Source organism: Schistocerca piceifrons, chromosome 11, assembly GCF_021461385.2.
Source record: "Schistocerca piceifrons isolate TAMUIC-IGC-003096 chromosome 11, iqSchPice1.1, whole genome shotgun sequence".
Taxonomy (NCBI): domain Eukaryota; kingdom Metazoa; phylum Arthropoda; class Insecta; order Orthoptera; family Acrididae; genus Schistocerca; species Schistocerca piceifrons.
Window position 1 is genome coordinate 132953524 of NC_060148.1, and position 23458 is coordinate 132976981.

At 41.3% G+C, this 23458-nt stretch overlaps 1 protein-coding gene and 1 non-coding gene across 2 annotated transcripts in view; both read right to left on the minus strand.

Moving 5' to 3' along the window:
• Positions 1 to 23458, minus strand: part of LOC124719799 — a 293431-nt gene that overhangs the window by 164639 nt on the left and 105334 nt on the right. The window contains exons 8-11 of the mRNA XM_047244994.1: positions 19805 to 19982; positions 10247 to 10481; positions 6734 to 6896; positions 407 to 746 (exon numbers count right to left, since the gene is read on the minus strand). Of these exons, the coding sequence (XP_047100950.1) occupies positions 407 to 746; positions 6734 to 6896; positions 10247 to 10481; positions 19805 to 19982 (916 nt within the window). The remainder of the gene's footprint in view (positions 1 to 406; positions 747 to 6733; positions 6897 to 10246; positions 10482 to 19804; positions 19983 to 23458) is intronic.
• On the minus strand, positions 6029 to 6102 carry Trnat-ugu. The gene has a single exon. It is a non-coding gene; the product is annotated as a tRNA-Thr (tRNA).

A 23458-nucleotide genomic window follows, 5' to 3' on the forward strand; every position in this document is an offset into this window, starting at 1 on the left:
CGAATCTGTTGTTGAGAAGCGTTCGAACACTTCATCTGAAATGTGCAGGAGCTCCATCGTGCATGAACCACATGTTGTGTCGTACTTGTAAAGGCACATGTTCTAGCAGCACAGGTAGAGTATCCCGTATGAAATTATGATAACATGCTCCATTGAATCGAGGAAGTACAGTACATACTGACGAAACCAAAATGAGCTCCAACATGGAAATTAGGAATTTCCGGACACATGTCCACATAACATCTTTTCTTTATTTGTGTGTGAGGAATGTTTCCTGAAAGTTTGGCCGTACCCTTTTCTAACACCCTGTATAAATAAGACACTTGTTACTGGGGTGAAATTTTTACAGCATCAAATGTATACAGTTAGGTTTAGAAAGTCCATCAGCGACAAAACATTGACTGACCTTGTACAGTGTCTCAGTAGGCCGACAGAAGACAGTCGCAGAGAATGCTTTCTGTGCAATTTCACGGTCCAGCTCCACATCGCCGGGAGGCCCGCAGTCCGCCTCTGCAGCTGCGGCAGAAATCTTCTGCGCGGCAAGCTGGCGCATTTCCGCGGCAAACGTCGCGTCGGCGGCCGCGAGGGCGACCGCCCTCTCCGGCGAGTCGGTCGCGCTGATGGGGGGAGTGGGGACGGGACAGGGGAGGCGCGGGAAGAGGGAAGCGGGGGCGGCGACGGGCAGTCCGCGGCGCCACTGTGGGAGTGGCCGGCGTGGCGCGGAGCCCGCCAGCGAGCGCATGAACCTGTCGGATAAATACGGCCAGATAAATACTTAACGAACAGATAGTGAATGAAATTTGGGAGAAAAACTTGTTGCACCTGACCAAAAGAAGGGAGTGTTCGATAGGATACATCTGGAGGTATCGAGGAATCATCAGTTTGGTAATATAAGTGTGTGTGGGTGTGTGGGGGTGGTGGGTGGGAGGAGGAAGGGGGGGGGGGGGTAAAAATTGTAGAGTGACACCAAGATTTAAATACAGAAAGCAAGTCGAAATAGACGTAGGATGTCGTAGTTACGCAGAGATGAAGGGGCTCGCGCATCGTAAACTAACATGAAAAGCTATCAAATCCACCTTCAGACTGAATACTGAACCAGCAATGACGACAGTTTAACATTTATTATTATTATTATTATTATTATTATTATTATCATCATCATCGTATGCATCAATTACAGTAATACACACTTAGCAAAACAAAGAAATATATATAAAAATAAACATGTGAAATTACATACAGTACACAAGTTTTAAAACAGCTCAGACTACACTCAGCTGTTGACGGACTCGATCCAGCAGAATGCCTCGTGGGATGCTTGATGGAGCTTCTCAATGTCACCAGGGAAGCGTCTGATTGGACATTCATTCACAATGTGGCTCGCTGTTTGGATGTCGCCACAGTCACACACACTGTCACTTGAAAATCCCCATGTGTGCATGTTGTATTTGCACCTACCCTCTTCAGTCCCATATCTGCTTAACTGCACCCCCACCTCCCTCGGTTGGTGGAAGCCTGGAACTGGAACTGTTGGTTTCGGGTTCTCGTAGCTTGCCACTCACGTTTCCACTCTGCGTTCTGGTCCAATCCTGTGGATAGCATTTGGACTCCCATTTCATATGCTGGTCTTCTAGATTTGAGGCGTTTCCTGGGCAGTGATAGCAAATTGTCATGAAGAGGGATCGAGTTGTTTTCAGAAACTTGCTGACTGAGTGTCTGACATGCTCTTCTTCTTCTTCTTCTTCTTCTTCTTCTTTTACAGTTTCCTGTCAGCCCTTCAATAGTTTTCTTCTCAAATGGCCCAGTATCTTTTCATTTGTTCCGGTCCCTTTTGTTCCTCATGTGTAAATCTCCTTTTCATTGTTTATCTATTTTTGTTTTAAATCTTACTCTTGTGGTTTTTCAGTTTCCTTACATTTTCTGTTTAAGCTTGCAAATCATCCAGAAGCAATTCTAGCTTTTTCATATCCTCCTGGATTTCCTTTATCCATCCTACTTGTTGCTCCACGATGGGCTCCAGTTTGCTGTACACCACCATCTTTGGCACTATCTGCCATTATACATCTCTTTGATATATCTTATTTACACATGTTCTAGCTACTCTTCTCTCCACTTTTAGGATTCCATTTTTCTGGGCAACTTTCAAAAGTGTTTCACTTCTGCATGACAACTCTCGTTGACCCACTATCTTGTATCATTTCAATTTAGTTTAATAGATATTTTTATAGTATGTAGAACACATTAAATTTCGAGATTTTATTATTTTGTATGTTACAATTCCTCCTAGATATTTAAACTGTTTCACTATTTTTACTTTCCTGTTATTTACTGTTATGTGGCTCATTACCAATGGATCTGCTACAATTATCTTGGTCTTTCAAAATGATATCTGGAGTCCTGTTTTTTGTAGTGAACACACAGTGCACAGTGGGGCGATCACTTTGTTGTAGAAATAATTCAAAAGCCAAGATCGCTTAAGTACTGTTTACTGGATAACCGGTTTCAACACACTAAAGGTGCCATCATCGGATATGAATGTAGATTAACATTTACAAACCATTTGGATATAACGATACACGAGGCACACCAGCTGATATAAAATCATTGTCACAAAAATTAAGAAACAACTGCTCTCCTGGTCATTCTTTTCCATAAGATATGTAAAACCGAAGTCACCAGATAAAACTATTTGGTACATGACCGCTACTCAACTGACAGAGGTCAGCATGCCGACCACTGTCGGTCGAGTAGCAGTCGTGTACCAAATAGTTGTATCTTGTGACTCCGTCACAAGTGTCAACTGTGCACAGGATGCGTCCAGCAGTTACACTTTGGATTTTTTTAAAAAATAAATGCAGTTCTTTTCACAAAACATTATGACTGGTGTCCCAGGATGCATGACCTGAATCCGAACAGTATATAGTGTAGTCAACTAGTGGGAGAACCATTTAATACCATCCATCCAACCCATCATCCTTCATAGCAGCTATAGCACACACACTCACATCATGTTACCCATACTTCACAATTACATATCTTTAAAATGGGGCTCAATAATAATAATAATAATAATAATAATAATAATAATAACAGTTAATATTTCAGTTAAATTACACGAAATATGACGCACACAAAACAGAAGACTACATACAACAAAAATATCAATAACCTAATAGAAAATTATAGCTTGTGGATGTAAGGGAGGTTATTAACCCAGATAACCCTGATGTCCTTCTGGAAGGATGACGTAACTCACTGTTGAAATTATTTATTTTTGCGAATAACCCACTGTTGAAATGGACTGTGACACATTGTTATATGAAGTAGGCAGAGTCAGTTGCACACTGCGACAGTCAATTTGACGCTGTCAATCATAGTGAGTGAGAAACTGTGTCTTGAAAATAGGGCCAATTTTACCACGGACGAACTGACCGACCTTGTCATCGATGGGTATGTATATTTTCTTTCATATTGCGTCAATAACTCTGAAACTTGTCATATAATATCTTAAAGAATTAACCTACATTATTTATGGGTTCATATTACGGTTGAAAGTTTTCGTCAGTTGTAATTCAATAATGTTTTCAACCGTCCTTCCAGAAGGACGTCAGGGTAATATGTTGTCATTTTGTATTCACAGAAAACGATGTACACTTATGGAACTTTTGGACATGTTAGAATCAAAAGATGAGGAAATACCTAATACTGGTGCGAATGTAACATTACACCTCCTCTAAATTCAACTGGTGATGTAACAGATGAAGATTCGGGTGCTGAAGAAAATCCAAGTGTGGATAAATTACCAGCAAGTCAGCTCAATGCTACTGCGCTACATGACCTAAAAGTGAGGGGCGTGGAAGCAACAGGAACAATAAGAGGAAACAGAGTTAAGAATTGTACTCTATCATTTGTAGATAAAATGATAAAAGAAAATAGAGGATCGTATGAAATTTGTTCTGACTCAGCATCTGTTCGAAGTCCATGAGTTCCGAGGAGCGCCCCATTTTGCTCCCTCACGATGTCTAATGACTACTGAGGTTGCTGATATGGAGTACCTGGCAGTAGGTAGCAGCACAATGGACCGAATATGAAAAACGTATGTTTTTGGGAGTGTCTGGATACTTTTGATCACATAGCGTACATTGTAACTGTGTTATAAATTTTTGACATGTCTCCAGTACGCAAAGTAAACGGACTGCAAATGTACGTCATGAGACTAAAAAACCACAATTCCACATGGCAGACAAAGCAAGGAGGGCATAAAAAGCAGACCAGTCCAGGCAGTACATGAATTCCTGGCCCAAAAAAGTCTACTAGTATCAAACATGGGCATCAATTTGAGGAAGAAATTTATTTTTATACATTTTGAGCACAGCATTGTGTGGTAGTGAATCATACATTTTGGGAAAACCATAAATAGAAAGGGCTTGAAGCATTTGAGACGTGATACTATAGAAGGTTGTTTAAAATTAGGTGGACTATTGAGGTAAGAAATGAGGTATTCCAAAGAACTGGGGAAGAGATGAACATGCAGAGAAAATTGACAAGAAAACAGGGGCAGAATGACAGAACATGTGTTTAGACATCCAGGAATGACTCCCACAGTACAAGACAGAGCTGTAGATGGTAAAAACTGTAGGGGAAGACAGAGGTTCGAATATGAGGGTAGTTCGGAAAGTTTCTGGAATCACTATCAGATGTCGGTGCTAGAGCAATGAGGTTCCCAAGCAATAATAGCTGTTCCTTCATAATGCATCAGTTCCCTGGGTAGAGATCCGTAGTGCATTCACTGTTGTTCCCCTGTAGTGATATACCTGTGTGTTGTGGGAAGGGGGAATCTAGATTCAAAGCAGTGATTAAGCACTTTGTAAAGATAGGTATGAAAGCGAAGAAAATTCAGGTTTATTTTCAGGATGAACTTGGAGACTTGGCTCCTTTGTTCTCAACTGTTGACAAGTGGACGAAAAAGTTTACATTTGGCTGGGAAAGCTCAGATGACCATCTGCATAGTGGATGGCCGAGATGTGCTACTACACCAGAAATTATTGTGAAAGTGCACAAAATTATTGAAGCTGTAGGAATGTCAACAGGATGGGAATATCATATTTTAACACAGGAATTGGATATGAGGAAACTATTGGCCAGGCAGATACCGTGCCTCTTAACGCACAGTCAAAAATGCATCAGAATGGAAACGTCTGAACATGTTTGACCCATTTTCAGAGCAATCGACATGATATCTTGCACTAGTTTGTGACCACAGATGAAACCTGGATGCATTACTAAAACCAGAAAGCTGTGGAAACATGTTTCACCATCAGCAAAGAAAGAAAAAGCAGTACAGTCAGCCATAAAAGTCACGAATCCCTTTTATGGAATGTGAAACAAATTCTGCTGATAAATTACCTTCCCAGCGGTCAAACACCCACGGGAAAATGCTACGCTAACCTCCTGGACCAACTATGGCAAGAGATACACACAAAAACAAGGCCAGGTCTGTCATGGAAATAAGCAATTTTCATCAAGACAATGCATGCCCACATGCAAATCTCATTGCCGAAGCAAAAATACATGAAAGTCTATAACTGACAGCTGAAGTTTATAGGCATTTTTGCAAGCCCAGAGGAATATAATTTTTGAGACAGGACCGAGGCATTGGAACATTGCTGGATCGAGTTTACAGGGATACTACATTGAAAATGTTTCTCTCGAGTAAGACATTTCTTTCTATTTCATTCTGAGAACTTTTCAAAGCGCTCTCTTACATCCAACACTGAACTAAGGATGTAAGGTGCAAGTGCTAGTCCGCGATGAAGATATCGTTGCGCGAGGGAAGTTGTGATAGACCACATCGAATCAATCAAAAGACCTCCACATAGTTTCTTTCCATGAGAACATCTTTTAGTTTCCAGTTTCTTCCAACACACTCACTTCCTGACAAGGGTCTTAAATGAAGTTATAATGAAATCTAGACCTTTAGCTGCTTACAGGCATTGATAAATATCAGTGGGGACAGTTGAAAAATGGGTGCCCTGACCGGGACTCGAACCCGGGACCTCCTGCTTACAAGGCAGGTGCTCTATCTGACTGAGCCACCAAGGACACAGATGATAATGTGACTGCAGGGACTTATCTCTGGCACTCCCCCCGTGAGACCAAAACTTTCCAACTTTCTGTCCACACACTACACTTGTAGTGCCCCTGCTGTCCCCGTTGATATTTATTAACGCCTGTAAGCAACAAAAGGTCTAGATTTCATTTTAACTTCATTCTTAGAGAGCTGCAAGATCACCAATGATATCTGTACAGATACCAGCTTCATAAGGATCGTAAAGGTGTGTCAGCTCGGGCATCTATGCTTAGCTGGCAAAGTAGTGACTGCCAACAGATGACACGGCAATTCAACTTTACCCACAAAACTGCAACTAGTGAGTAGGCAGCCACACTGCCCGCGCAGACGTTTTTGCGAGCAAGACACTAATGTCGAAGGTAAACAGAAGAGGAGTCACCACTGACTCTCACATTACTCCACTTTTTATCATCTTTGATTAACTCAAACGCTTTTCTACAGTGATTCTGAGAGTGTGATTTTTAAGCATATTTAGCACCAATTTACTGATTTTAGCACGGCCTAAGGTTCATTTCAGACAAAGCGGTACTTCAGCTTGCCACGCAGTATCTCAGTCTACACTCGAAGGACAAAACCTATGTAGTGAGTACGGTTCACACTCACCTTTGGAGGAGAGGAGCTTTTGACGGCTTCTGTGAGAGAGCTGTCAGCCGCCGTTGGCTTATGCGAGCTTTCAGACTCGGAGCTGACGACGCGACAGAGAGCATAGACTGGCGCTTGTCCGTGAGGGCAGACTCGTCACCGTCCGCTTCATCTGATGACCAGTCTGTGGAAAATAATAGAGTAATTATGAGACTACACAGAGCTTTCTGGAGTCACTGGAAAAAACTATACTTTAAGCTGTCCAGCTGAGTTGACTGTTTGATTAGCAGTACACTTTAGCTTTAAGCATAGTTCCGCTGTCATTCCCCAAGTTCGATGGCAGTGGTCTCTGAGGCCGAATTAAGATGGCAGTGGTCCACACTCAGTTTTTACAGTATGTGTGTGGATCACCTCCATGAAGGCAAATTGAGTACCTCATTGCCATCACATTATCCCCTACTATAGTGTTTTCTGCAACTCATAACCATAACTTTACCAAGAAGCTCAATCAGGCATATGCATTAAATTTTCACTTGATTCCAGACCATTTCAGGTCAAATATACTAATCGTCAATAATGATCATCTAGTTTATATGGTCCATATTGCCGGATGTTACAGATAAGATATAGACTTGTTCATAAGTTCAATCACGACCATTTGTGTGCTAAGTCAATAGGATGTTCATGCGTTGTAACCACATCTAAGTAAATGCTTAACAATTACGTCTTAAAAAAATTTTCTAGACCTAGTTGTAATAATAACGATGTTGGCTTTATATTAACCTTCCGACTCCCAAGTTCTTTTTAGGTGATTAAACTTCATGCTTATGCACAAAAATGTTCCTAGATAGGCCATAGCCATACCTTGTAAGCACATGATGTCTTCCTCATATCATGACGGATGAATACTTCATAAATGTTATGACAGTCAATCTAAGTATGTTCTGTACAGGTTAACATATATGCCCTTTTCCTCAGCTATACCTTTTATTTCACTTTACTAGTAAATTCAAGGTCAGGAGCTAAGTTCACGTCTTGTCCCAACAAGTAACTATCATACAGTTTAAGCGCAGGCGCAAGGTATTGTGTCCGCCTAGGCGGGCCTCACGATGCTATGGCCAGTTCCAGTACAGCACTCGTGGCTGCTGCATCGAGGTCGTGAAGTGGGGCCGAGGCAGTGCCAGATAAGTTTTACATTCTGATGATAATTTACTGATTTGTAGTTTTAGCTTCATTATGTCCACTATGGACAAACGATAGATACTGTTATTCTGAAGAAGGTTGGGTTATCCCGACTGAAACCTAGGTAAATTTCTAGGTAAACGGTGCAACTGAGGCTGTTCATTATTAAAATTAATATTTATACAGTTGCTGACAGGGCCGCAAAATGTTGAAGATATTACTTGTAAACCCATCACTTGAGTCTCTACCTACATAGAAAGGGGAGCAAGTACACAGGTTAACTGATGACTCGTGGCATTGCCACTACATACACAACTGTTGGGCATATATCTATACAGATTTACTATGTCACCATCAGCCTTACACTCCTGCACGCTTCAGTGAAAGTAGTGAATCAATACATTCTCAGACGCCCCATTCTCGCAGAACTACAGTGGAAGGAAGGCAGGCAGATAGCACTAACGTAACAGTGCCACCTCGATTTGTAAAGAATGAAACCGACATCATTAGACCAGAACTTACTCTAGTAAGATACCCTGGTTTGGAAATTACGGAATCTAAAGTTACGAGTGAAAAACATTCTGATACATCTGACAGTGGACCTCTTCTGCTGCAAGCTCTTTGCTTGCCATATTTTGGGAGGAGGTAGTACAGAGCACTTATTCAGTAGAGGAGATGTGTTTCACAGAAGCAAAGATGAAAAGTGTTCATAGCTCTTATGGTATGTGCCTTAGAACCCATGTTTAATTGACATCTTTTTCTTCTTTTGGTCCACACTACCTCCTATCAAAATATGGAATGCAAAGAGTTTGCAGTAAAAGCTGTCCACTGTCTGAGGTATCATACTGATATTCGCTTATAAATTTCAGGTCTGTCATTTACGGATTTGGTCCCTTACATCAAATTGATACATTTACCCATAATCCCTAAAAGTTTGTATAATCGTCATGGAATCACCCTGTTTAACACCATTGCTGAAACCAGTCACAGCTAAATATGTTGTCTGTGATTTCGTTTGAAAGTGAAACAGGTATTTCATTTGCAATTACTATATTTACAAGGGTGGTTTTAAAAGTTCTCAGAATGGAATAAAAAAAAGTACTTACATCACTAAGACTTTTTTTTTTATTTTTCAATATAATCTCCTTGTAGATAAATGCACTTGGTCCAACTATGTTCCAGCGCCCCTTTATCCCATCTCGAAAATGAGTTTCCTCCAGGCCTGCAAAATAGTTGTCAACTCCGCTATCAATTCTTCGTTTGAAGTGAATCTTTGTCCACCAAGAAAAATTTTTGGTTTTGGGAAGAGATGGAAGTCTGACGGAGCCATACAAGGTGAATAAGGTGGGTGAGGCAACAATTCATACCTTACTTCATGTCATTTTGCCACGGCAACGGCACACGTGTGCGGACGCGCATTGTCTTTATGGAAGATGACGTTCTTCCTTGCTAAACCTGGCCTTTTTCTGGGTATCTTTTATCGCAGTTTGTCCAGGAGGTTAGCACAGTCCTCTCCAGTAATTGTTTGTCCAGTGGGGAGATAATCTACAAACAGAATCCCCTTTGCATTCCAGAACACTGATGCCAAGACCTTTCCCACCGAAGGGATTGTCTTCACTTTCATTGGTGGCAAAGAATCAGCATCTTTCCACTGCTCTGACTGTTGTTTTGTCTCTGAGGTATAGTAGTGCACCCAAGTTTCATCTGTGGTCACAAACCGGCACAAAAAATCTTGTTCGTTTCTCCTAAAATGGGCCAAACATTGTTCTGGTATGTCCATCCTCGTGCGTTTTTTGATCCAGCATCAAGAGCTGCGGCGTCCGACTTGCAGATAATTTTTTTCATTTCTGATTCTTCAATTAAAATGTGATATACCCTTTCAGATGATATCTGGCAAGCGTGAGCAATTTCACGCACTTTCAATCGGCGATCACCTGTGACAATTTTGTGCACTTTTGCAATGATTTCTGGAGTAGTGACATCTCGGCGGACCACGGCGCGAGGATCTAAGCACAGATGAATATGAAGGAGCAGAGGCGGCCACTGTATTCTGGAAATCGGCACGAATGTCCTTTGCTTTCATACCTTTCTTTAAAAAGTACTTAATCACAGCTCAAATCTATATTTTTTTCCATCTAGCAAATCAGTATGCGGGAGCAACAACAGAGCCACATCTCTGCCACAGCTCTCTTCAGAGAACACTGACGTGGCACGTGTTTACAGCCAACAGTCCAATGAATATCACATGAACAACTCATTGCGCTAGTGCCGAACTCTCTTAGTGATTTCGAGAACTTTTCAAACCACCCTCATACATTTTCACTCTAATAATATGGTGACATTATTACTTACAGTCTATGGAAGAAGCCATGGAGGCAAATTTTGCAAGAGAGGCGCTGAGTACAAAGCATCCTCCCCTAGACCCGGCGGCGGCGGCTGCTGCCGCTATTGCACTGTCGTCAGCTCCTGCCGTCAGGGCGCCGCAGCTGGCGACACCACTACCAGAGGGCCGGTAGCCGCCACGGTCCGTCCCCGCCGGCCTCGGGGGGTCTTCCCGCCCCTCGGGGATGCCGCGCTCCTCCGACACCTGCACAGGTGACGTGTCAGAGCGTCGGCCGACGTACACTAGTCGTCACCTATCTAACAGCGTGGCAGTGAAGAAAACCAGAATGTTCAACATGTGCTTCCGTGTTGAATGCTTTCAGTGTACTGTACACAAGAGGACCTGTTTCACCGAACAGCACAAAATACACTGCAAATTCCCAAGTCTTGATGCAAAACAACAATCTTTTCAACAGTGCTCAGTATGTATGTTTATAATAAATGTTATGATATAATAATAATAATAATAATAATAATAATAATAATAGGAGGAGGATAATTTGTTTACAGAACCTGAAAGGCACTTACGGAAGAATAAACATCCACAACAAAAAATGCCTCTCTACACATACAAAAATCAAGCATCAAACCCAGTTATCAAATCAGAAACAATGTATTACAGCAAAACTCTACAACTTCAGATAAAATTTGGAATTTAAAAAATCCTGAAATTTGGGGGAAAAAAGAACCACATGAGAAAGGCTATTCGTTCATTCAGTCAATCGATACTGAAGACAGAAAAGATAAAAACCTTGAAAACAACAGAAAAATCACCCAACCTCACGTGTGACAGTAAGGGCGAAAGGGAAAGGTACAGCAGGGGGCAGGGCTGAAAATGTACAAACAACAATTAAAATAAGGTCAGCCTCAATAATTCTGATAGAGAGTTACTAGTGGATGAAAGTCATAACAAAATTTGGACTATAATGGAAAGCAAATGGTGTACCAGCAAGTTAGTGAAAGCCAGGAGAAACCTATACAAAGAATCGGAAATTATAATAAGTACAGATGAAACAAGAATGAAACAATAAATAAAGGAGTATAAGAAGGAGGTGTCCAATATCTCTCTCACTTTTTAATATACACTCCTGGAAATTGAAATAAGAACACCGTGAATTCATTGTCCCAGGAAGGGGAAATTTTATTGACACATTCCTGGGGTCAGATACATCACATGATCACACTGACAGAACCACAGGCACATAGACGCAGGCAACAGAGCATGCACAATGTTGGCACTAGTACAGTGTATATCCACCTTTCGCAGCAATGCAGGCTGCTATTCTCCCATGGAGACGATCGTAGAGATGCTGGATGTAGTCCTGTGGAACGGCTTGCCATGCCATTTCCACCTGGCGCCTCAGTTGGACCAGTGTTCGTGCTGGACGTGCAGACCGCGTGAGACGACGCTTCATGCAGTCCCAAACATGCTCAATGGGGGACAGATCCGGAGATCTTGCTTGCCAGGGTAGTTGACTTACACCTTCTAGAGCACGTTGGGTGGCACGGGATACATGCGGACGTGCATTGTCCTGTTGGAACAGCAAGTTCCCTTGCCGGTCTAGGAATGGTAGAACGATGGGTTCGATGACGGTTTGGATGTACCGTGCACTATTCAGTGTCCCCTCGACGATCACCAGTGGTGTACGGCCAGTGTAGGAGATCGCTCCCCACACCATGATGCCGGGTGTTGGCCCTGTGTGCCTCGGTCGTATGCAGTCCTGATTGTGGCGCTCACCTGCACGGCGCCAAACACGCATACGACCATCATTAGCACCAAGGCAGAAGCGACTCTCATCGCTGAAGACGACACGTCTCCATTCGTCCCTCCATTCACGCCTGTCGCGACACCACTGGAGGCGGGCTGCACGATGTTGGGGCGTGAGCGGAAGACGGCCTAACGGTGTGCGGGACCGTAACCCAGCTTCATGGAGACGGTTGCAAATGGTCCTCGCTGATACCCCAGGAGCAACAGTGTCCCTGATTTGCTGGGAAGTGGCGGTGCGGTCCCCTACGGCACTGCGTAGGATCCTACGGTCTTGGCGTGCATCCGTGCGTCACTGCGGTCCAGTCCCAGGTCGACGGGCACGTGCACCTTCTGCCAACCACTGGCGACAACATCGATGTACTGTGGAGACCTCACGCCCCACGTGTTGAGCAATTCGGCGGTACGTCCACCCGGCCCCCCGCATGCCCACTATACACCCTCGCTCAAAGTCCGTCAACTGCACATACGGTTCACGTCCACGCTGTCGCGGCATGCTACCAGTATTAAAGACTGCGATGGAGCTCCGTATGCCACGGCAAACTGGCTGACACTGACGACGGCGGTGCACAAATGCTGCGCAGCTAGCGCCATTCGACGGCCAACACCGCGGTTCCTGGTGTGTCCGCTGTGCCGTGCGTGTGATCATTGCTTGTACAGCCCTCTCGCAGTGTCCGGAGCAAGTATGGTGGGTCTGACACACCGGTGTCAATGTGTTCTTTTTTCAAAATTTCCAGGAGTGTAGAAATTTCTGACAGTAAGCTAAACTGGAAGCAACACATACAAAAAAGTATTAAAATATCAAAGCTACCTCCTTATATGCTTTGCTTTATGCAGATGATGTCTTGAAAATTTGCAAGAAAAAGACCATTTACAATGTGCACCACACCACCTGAATTACCTTTTTAAACAATATGATGATGAGATTTCTTAAACCAAGACTAAAGACGTGGCTTTCTGGGCCAAGGATCCAGTCCAATCCAAAATGATTAGAGAAAATGGAATTATTGAACCAGTGTCGCCCTTCACTTACTGGGGGTGTAAAATTGGCATAGACAGTGACAAAGGGTATTTAATTAAAACCAGACAAGAAACAAGAGTAAATTTTTAAAAACTATGGCTCTTCCATTCATGGGAGTGACAGCTGGGTACCTACAGAAAGAATACTGGGAGAAATACAAGATCCAAAAATGAAATTTCAAAGAAGGACAAAACGCTACTCGTGATCAGACCACATGAAAGTGAAACAGTGTGACAAGAACTAAAAGTAGAACCAACTGAAACCAGAATAACCTAAATGCCAAAAAAACTGGTACAAATTTCTTCACAAAATGGACAGTAAACACCTTCCAAAACTAGCTTCAGCTTATAAATCAGTAGAAGAAGAGATTTTGGAAGACTTAAGAAGGGATCAACAGATAATACGTAAGACAGAATAAATTCCATGTGCAACCCATAAAGTGTAATTGAGAAAGAAGATATCCATTGTAATGGAACTGACCAATAGTACTCATTTGGTTACACTTTGTTTTGTTATGACAGTTAAGCTCTAACTATTTTGTCAACATAACAAACATTAAAACACCTTTAATTAAAATGTTAATTAAAACTTAATTTAATTCTTATATTTAAATACTGACTACATCAATGATCACTATTCATAATGTTATTTACTTCACAATTAAATGTGAAGGAGTGACAAAAAATACTTGAAAGATTTTATGTTAGAATGTTAGTAAGCCTCCATAAGTGTGTGAGGACACGAGATTTTCCAGATATTTTAAAGCCAAAGTCTGGAAATAAATAATTTTGTTGAGTGACACTCGTACTACTTTTGAACATAAATGAACGAGATTTATTAGTAGTGATGTGGGGTCTGAGTGGGGTACAGTCAAATTGAGGTGCCCCAGGGATCAGTGTTGGGGCCACTCCTGTTTGTTATTTATATAAATTGCGGGTAATCTAAAATATTTCTGTTTGCTAGTGACACTAGCTTGTTAGTAAAGGATGTTGTGTGCAACACTGGCTTGATTTGAAATAGTGCAGTTCATGACATAAGTTCATGGCTTGTAGAAAATACACAATCAATAAATCACAGTAAGTCTCAGTTTTTTACAGTTTCTAACACACCATTTAACAAAACCCAACGTTTCAATTTCACAGAATGGGCATATGATTAATGAAACTGAACAGTTCAAATTTCTAGGTGTTCAGATAGATAGTCCACTGTCATGGAAAGCCCACGTTCAGGACCTTGTTCAAAGACTTAATGCTGCCATTTTTACTATTTGAATGGTATCTGGAGTAAGCGATCGTTTGACAAAATATTAGTCTACTTTGCTTATTTTCATTCACTTATGCTGTATGGCTGGGGTAATTCTTCCCATATTAAAAGATATTTTTGGCTCAGAAACGGGCAGTTCAGGCAATAAGTGGTGTAAGTTCGTGAACCTCTTGTCGACCCCTGTTCAAGTAGTCTGGGGATTTTGACATTGGCCTCTCAATACATACATTCTTTACTGTCATTTCTTGTGAACAATATGAGCTTATTCCCAAGAATAAGCAGCTTTCACTCAGTTAATACCTGGCAGAAATCCAACCTGCATTTGGATCGAACTTCCTTTACTTTCGTGCAGAAAGGTGTGCAGTATACTGCTGCATCCATTTTCAGTAAGTTACCGCAAGAATTAAGAAATCTTGGCAGTAATCCACACACTTTCAAATCAAAACTGAAAAGTTTCCTCATGGGTCACTCCTCCTATTCTGTTGAGGAGTGCCTTGAAAAATTACGCTGATTCTTATGTTGTATTGTTGACTGTGTTTACTGAAACTTATGGCTTGACTTTTTTTGGGTTCGTAAACATTTTATTTTTATCTGTTATTACTTTTATGTTGAAATTTCATGTACTGAAACGTTCCATGACTTTGGAGATTTGCTCCTCAATTTGGTCCTACGGAACTCTACGAGTAGATGAATAAAATAAATAATTTCATGCATAAATAATTTCATGCATTTTTGTTATCCAGAATAAACATTCAGAATATAATGTTTTAATTATTATGCAAGAAGATTTATTAGTGGACAAATCCTGTTTTGTTTATTTTTATTATTTTGCAGGAGGTATTCCGCCTGGTTTCTGAGCCGTTCCAAAGAGAGTTGAAGTTGTACTTCGAGTCTTGAAGGGCGAAGTAGTCAAAGGCGGCGAAGTGTCTTCTGCGATAGCCACACTGTCAAGGAATACCAATGACCAGAAGTTTATATCATTAATGTATACACGAATGTATTGAGGAAGCATTTGTATTTTGTTACCCAGTAGGCCTCCCATAACAAGACACTTATCATTTAATGCGTGCTGTATTTAAAGGCACAATAAAAAAATACCTTAAAAGACTGGAGAGGCAAAGTTCCGGTTTTTAGTAAAATTTACATTATTGTACAGATAAGAAGAATATTTAACAAGTGGGGGGTTCACAGACTACTCCGAGCTGAAGGTCACAACGAGATAACTTAAAATATAAGTGAACTCTCACAAGAGTTCAAGTTTTTCCATTTCTCTCATTTCATGAGATGTACCTGGGAGGAATCAATACATTTCTTTGATCTTCTTGGAAAATACCATTTCAGAATTTTATCACTAATCCTCTCCACAATTCACAATTCTCATCTCGTAGCATCTGCTATGGACCATCACACTTACTCCACAAGCCAGTGATGACGTGTGCAATTGCCTTTGGATTCTCCTTACCTTTCCATCTATTAACAGCACTTGCTTAACAGTTCCAGAATCGGTGATACTACACAAGAGTGTTTTATATGGTACCTCGTTTTTGCATGAATTATATTTCCAGTGGATTCCCCCACTGAACCACAGAATGTTGCCTATCTCCACTAAAAACTAGTTGTATGTTATCAATCCACTTTAGTTCACTCTAGACAGTTCCTCCAAGAGAATTTAAAGTTCTTACTGTATCCAAAGCTTCATAATGTAATCTAACAGTAATACGTTTTGCCACCTACACAGGTGGGGGAGGTAGTTTCTGATGTCATAACTTCCTTAAGCCATCAGCAATCTTTGCAAGCCATTTGGGGAAGCTGCTTAGTAGCACGCTGGTCCACGTTTGGAACATGACTGCAACAATTCTGCATGAAACATAGATAAGACACAAAAAAATTTACTTAAAACTGAGAGCAGAACAATATTTCATTTCATTCTCAAGTTATTCATTTTTATATCTGACAGAAGGTCACTTGTGACTGGCCCATTCCTGTCCCTGTCCCACAAATCGTGTGGGCACAACAGGATTTTTTTTTTTTTAAATTTATTCATGAATATTTTCACAAAATTCCTTCATTCATCTTCAAAGTACTCTCCCTTCAACATGATGCACTTGCAAGTCTTTTTTTCCCAACAATGTGAAGCACATCTGGAACTCAACTTTGATATCATCCAGTGCCCTCTGTGAAGCTGTTTACAGTGCCTCCACATAATCACAGCGCTTCGCTTTTAGCATATTTTTCATTCGAGGAAATAGGAAAAAGTTGCACAGGGCTAGGTCTGATGAACACAGAGGCTGGGGAATGACAGACCATCCCTGAGATGCCAAATATTGGGTCACTTTTAACGCCACGTGTGCGGCAACATTGTCGTGACAAATGAACGAGTCACCTGATCGGCAAAGTTATGGGCATTTCCTCTGCACATCCTTTCACAAACTTCTTTTAACTTCCAAATAAAACTGCCGGTTAACAGTCTGGCCAGTGTGTACAAATTCCCACCGCCTAATTCAATGAATATCAAAAACGATAATGATTATTATCTTCCCATTTGACCTTACGTGCCTCAGTATTTTTGGTGTGGTAGAGTTGAGAGCCCTCCACTGGCTTGATGCTTGTTTGGTTGACACACTTGCCTCTACCATACATTGTAAGGAGCCCGAATATAACATATGAGAAATTAGGGCTTATATGGAGTCACAGACAGTTGTTTTTGCCTCATTCTATTCACAAGTGGAAAAGGAAAGTAGGCGATTACTACTGGTACAGGGTACCCTCTGAATTACAGAGTATAGATGTAGATGCAGATGCAGATACGCGTAACACCAACTCTCTTCTCTTGTAATGGCTTTGTTCAAAAGTTTACATCACTTTTAGTCTCTGTCTTCAAGTACTGGCATAGATTCATGCGCACGGTTTCTTGCTCCTGTTTGAGAAGGTATGGAAAAAAATAAAGCAGCAACATGTCTCATGTGCAAATCCTCACTCAAAGTCAGTCAATTTTTTGCCAGATTTTTTTCAATGTCTTTCTCATTTCGCGAGGTTGCACGGCATCCAAAACAAGGGTAGTCTTTGACACTTGTGTCAGCACGTTTAAAGCGCCTAACCAGTCAAAAACTTGTAAGAGAACTCTGAACTCTGTACTACGTCTACAAATGGTGGCAAACTCTCATTCTTCTTCTTTCTTTAAGGCCCCTCTCGTATATCCTTTGTCCACAACACCGCCAGCTGGAAGTTAATCTCGCATCAGTCAGTGATTGTAATCTTTCAGCTCGTCAGTGTATAAACTGTGCAAACTAATGGTCCTATTACGTTCCTCTGGAATACTCTCAAAACTCCTTTTATGTCATAAGATACCACTCCATTCATAACAACAAGCTGTGTTCTGTTTGGTACGAACTCTTCGGTTCAGTCGCAAAGGTCACCAGTCTATCTTACTAAGTGACTATCCCATAACCCAGCACCAGTTGCTGGTTGCCTATCTGAAAGCTTTAAGGTACAACAAAAATTTGATTCTCAATATTTCACGTACTATTTACAGAATTTAAACACTTCAAATGCTGTCACAATCTACTCATTAAGAGATAACCTTATGTTAAAAGTTTAACGCAATAAGACAGGTATTACATTTGGAAACCGCGCCTGTCTCGAGGCAGCGTGACTGACAGCACACAAATACCCAGAATTTATTCATTCAGTATTTGAGGATGACAACACTTAACACAGAGAGGTGCACATTGGTGGGATCAACATTTTGAAGCTGTCTATACAGTGATGCAGGTTAAGATCTCTCGTGTGTCACCCTGCAGCCATTCAGCCAGGTGGGCCCTAGCTTGTGAGTAACTGATGAAAAAAAATTTCAAAGTTTTGCATAATGCTCAGTAACACTAAAAAAGTAGTATCATACTAACTGGATGTTTAATATAATCGACAGGGAAGGCCTCCATGTTCAGGAAGTTGTGTGTTCAAAGTATGGTATTTTAACCTTTTTTTTTCTAAATTTTTGTCGAAATAACTTTTATCACTATTTTTATTAATTACTTGGTTTAAATGTAATTTATTATTTTTATTCCTTTGTCACGTCATTTTAATCATTGTATCAACTTTTTTATTTGCTCTCATTTTGCTTTCTATCATTCTTTTTCCAACTGAAATCTTTGTTCATGTAATTTTAATTAATTTTGTGTATTAATTTCAACTGAATTTCTTTCATTTTATCATCCTCTCTTTCATCCACATAACTGCATTCTGTATTATTATTTGTATTCCTCATTTTGTTGGATTTTGTTTTACTTATACCCGCTTCTTTCATTTAACTCTATCTGTATTATTCTGCCCATAATACAATAGGAATTTAGGCTATGCTTGTACGACAATTAACAGCCAAAAAAATGCACATCTATTAACAAAAAATAGATTTTTGACATCACTGCACAATCAACATAAATAGATTATTTTGTCTATTGTTTTTTTAAATGATAGATCAGCATTTTAAAATATTTAAGTACAAATTTATTCACAATCACAAAAATTCTGAGTGGGAGGAGGGGAGGGGGGGAGGCGGGGGGGGGGGGGGGGGGGGGAAGAAGAAGAATGAATGAAAAATTCATATGGTGATTAACATGTGACAAAAGAATCGAATTAAAAAAAAACACACCTAGACTAATTAACTGAATAAAAATTATGATCAAAGCCATTTTAATAAAGATTTAAAAATAATAATAAATAAAAAAATTGTAAAGTACCCAAAAAGTTTTGAACCTACGACAGTCCGCACAAGAAGGCCTTACGCTATACATTACATCATGCAACCAGTCTACAACATAATACTTTTTTAACAATACTGAGGGTCAAGCAAAGTTCAATTTCTTTTCCCCAATTACTTGCAAATGGGAACTCACCATGGTGAATGACTGCAGGGGTGATACTTGGGATCTTAAACCTACATCACTGTATAGACTGTTTCATAAAGTTGAGCCCACGACTGGGGACCTCATTAGCGACTTCCACCAACCTGCACACACAATTCTGAACCTTGGTGAAAGGAATAAGGTTTATTGCTTACTACATTTCCGCAGTTCGTGCAGTAAAACAGTAGCATTACAAAGATTAACATAGCTACCAATCTTGAGAAGTGGTTGTCAGTAATAACACAACAAATATGACAGAACTGTCTCAGAAAAGGTCACAGAGAGAGAGTCGAGTCTAGTGAGATCCACATTTGTGGTATTCGTGGCTATTCCTACAGAGATTTTTGGGCTTCAAACATGTCATAATACCTAAGAATATGGCACATTCCACAGTTCTGCAATAAATCAACATTAATGGTGCACTCCGTTGGAAAATCGTGTAATGTCTAATAGCGACAAAATGCTAATCCTATTAAAAAAGAGGGGGAATGGGTGCCTCTCTAAACAGATAGTTGACATCAGTAATTTCCAAGTTGGTGAGAGAAAAGATAAGGTAAAGCTCAGAGCAGGAAACATACCTCGAGGCTGTCAGTCGAGGCCCTGACCTCTGCATCTTTTGCACCTTCTGTCCCGGTCGTATCAGTCGTCGCCACAGAAGACGTGGAAGAAGCCAGCAGCACGTCGGAGCGAGTGCCTCCCGCTCCCCCATCTCGGCGCTCCACAAACGGTGCGTCGCCTTCGGCGCACCAGCTGTACCTGCAGGGAACAGCGATCTAATAGTAAAGGTGAGAATATTTAGGGGAAAAAAAAGTTCAGCCATTATCAGATACAGCTCACAAAGATTTATGATTTCATTCAAACACTATATAATTCACAAAGATTTCTGATTTTTTCAGCAACTGTGGTACATACACTGATGGGAAAGAAAAAAAAATTAATGTAGATTAATGAAATTTCTTGGTATTGTTCGGACAATAGAGGGAGGATTAATGTCGGTTGTGAATGATGCTGGAGTTGTCGTCCAATGATGTCCCGTGCGTGCCCGCCAGGAGACAGATCTGGTAATCGAGCAGGCCAAGGCAACATGTAAACACATTGTACGAAACATTGTAATTCTGTCAGAGACAGCAAAGGACTTGGAAGAGCAGTTGAATGGAATGGACAGTGTCTTGAAAGGAGGATATAAGATGAACATCAACAAAAGCAAAACAAGGATAATGGAATGTAGTCTAATTAAGTCGGGTGATGCTGAGGGAATTAGATTAGGAAATGAGGCACTTACAGTAGTAAAGGAGTTTTGCTATTTGGGGAGCAAAATAACTGATGATGGTCGAAGTAGAGAGGATATAAAATGTAGGCTGGCAATGGCAAGGAAAGCGTTTCTGAAGAAGAGAAATTTGTTAACACCCAGTATTGATTTAAGTGTCAGGAAGTCATTTCTGAAAGTATTTGTATGGAGTGTAGCCATGTATGGAAGTGAAACATGGACGATAAATAGTTTGGACAAGAAGAGAATAGAAGCTTTCGAAATGTGGTGCTACAGAAGAATGCTGAAGATTAGATGGGTAGATCACATAACTAATGAGGAAGTATTGAATAGGATTGGGGAGAAGAGAAGTTTGTGGCACAACTTGACCAGAAGAAGGGATCGGTTGGTAGGACATGTTCTGAGGCATCAAGGGATCACCAATTTAGTATTGGAGGGCAGCGTGGAGGGTAAAAATCGTAGAGGGAGACCAAGAGATGAATACACTAAGCAGATTCAGAAGGATGTAGGTTGCAGTAGGTACTGGGAGATGAAAAAGCTTGCACAGGATAGAGTAGCATGGAGAGCTGCATCAAACCAGTCTCAGGACTGAAGACCACAACAACAACAACAACAATGAAATTTCGGGAATACATTTGTCTAGGTAACGTATTTAAGTGACTAACACTACAAGATCACAGGTTAATGTAAGCATGAGATAAGTCATTGCAAATGTGAAATGCTGGTACATTAATAACCAGTGTAACTGCCAGAAGCCAGAATGTTGAATGCAAGCATTCAAAATAGTAAGAATTATTCTGTACAGTTGCCAGATGTCAGTTTGTGGGATGAAGGTCCACGCCTATTGCACTTGTTCGGACAATAGAGGGAGGATTAATGTCGGTTGTGAATGATGCTGGAGTTGTCGTCCAATGATGTCCCGTGCGTGCCCGCCAGGAGACAGATCTGGTAATCGAGCAGGCCAAGGCAACATGTAAACACATTGTATGAAACATTGTCTCGAAATATGGTAGAAAATCCAAAGAAATTCTGGTCGTATGTAAAGTACACAAGCGGCAAGACGCAGTCAATACCTTCGCTGCGCAGTGCCGATGGTACTGTTACCGACGACTGTGCTGCTAAAGCGGAGTTATTGAACGCAGTTTTCCGAAATTCCTTCACCAGGGAAGACAAATGGAATATTCCAGAATTTGAAACACGAACAGCTGCTAGCATGAGTTTCTTAGAAGTAGATACCTTAGGGGTTGCGAAGCAACTCAAATCGCTTGAGACGGGCAAGTCTTCAGGTCCAGATTGTAAACCGATTAGGTTCCTTTCAGATTACGCTGATGCAATAGCTCCCTACTTAGCAATCACATACAACCGCTCGCTCACCGATAGATCTGTACCTACAGATTGGAAAATTGCGCAGGTCGCACCAGTGTTTAAGAAGGGTAGTAGGAGTAATCCATCGAACTACAGACCTATATCATTGACGTCGGTTTGCAGTAGGGTTTTGGAGCATATACTGTATTCAAACATTATGAATCACCTCAAAGCGAACGATCTATTGATATGTAATCAGCACGGTTTCAGATAACATCGTTCTTGTCAACACAGCTAGCTCTTTATTTGCACGAAGTAATGGCCACTATCAACAGGGGATCTCAAGTTGATTCCGTATTTCTAGATTTCCGGAAAGCTTTTGACACCGTTCCTCACAAGCGACTTCTAATCAAGCTGCGGGCCTATGGGGTATCGTCTCAGTTGTGCGACTGGATTCGTGATTTCCTGTCAGGAAGGTCACAGTTCGTAGTAATAGACGGCAAATCATCGAGTAAAACTGAAGTGATACCAGGTGTTCCCCAGGAAGCGTCCTGGGACCTCTGCTGTTCCTGATCTATATAAATGACCTGGGTGACAATCTGAGCAGTTCTCCTAGGTTGTTCGCAGATGACGCTGTAATTTACCGTCTAGTAAGGTCATCCGAAGACCAGTATCAGTTGCAAAGTGATTTAGAAAAGACTGCTGTATGGTGTGGCAGGTGGCAGTTGACGTTAAATAACGAAAAGTGTGAGACAATCCACACGAGTTCCAAAAGAAATCTGTTGGAATTCGATTACTCGTTGAACAGTACAATTCTCAAGGCTGTCAATTCAACAAGTACCTGGGTGTTGAAATTACGAACAACTTCAGTTGGAAAGACCACACAGATAATATTGTGGGGAAGGCGAGCCAAAGGTTGCATTTCATTGGCAGAACATTTAGAAGATGCAACAAGTCCACTAAAGAGACAGCTTACAGTACACTCGTTCGTCCTCTGTTAGAATATTGCTGCACGGTGTGGGATCCTTACCAGGTGGGATTGACGGAGGACATTGAAAGGGTGCAAAAAAGGGCAGCTCGTTTTATATTATCACGTAATAGGGGAGAGAGTGTGGCAGATATGATAAGCGAGTTGGGACGGAAGTCATTAAAGCAAAGACATTTTTCGTTGCGGCGAGATCTATTTACAAAATTTCAGTCACCAACTTTCTCTTCCGAATGCGAAAATATTTTGTTGAGCCCAACCTACGTAGGTAGGAATGATCATCAAAATAAAATAAGAGAAATCAGAGCTCGAACAGAAAGGTTTAGGTGTTCATTTTTCCCGCGCACTGTTCGGGAGTGGAATGGTAGAGAGATAGTATGATTGTCGTGCAATGAACCCTCTGCCGAGCACTTAAATGTAAATTGCAGAGTAATCGTGTAGATGTAGATGTAGATCTGGGGTCACAGCAGTGGTGTGTGGGCAAGTGTTATCCTCTTGGAAAACACCACCTGGAATTCAGTTCACGGGTGGCAATACAACAGATCAAATCGAAAGACTGGCGTACAAATCTGCAGTCAGTGCTTCTGCTGCCATTATGAAATCACACCCCAGACCATAATCCCAGGTGTAGGTCTGGTGTGTCTATCATGCAGAGGGGCCGGTTGCAGGTCCTCG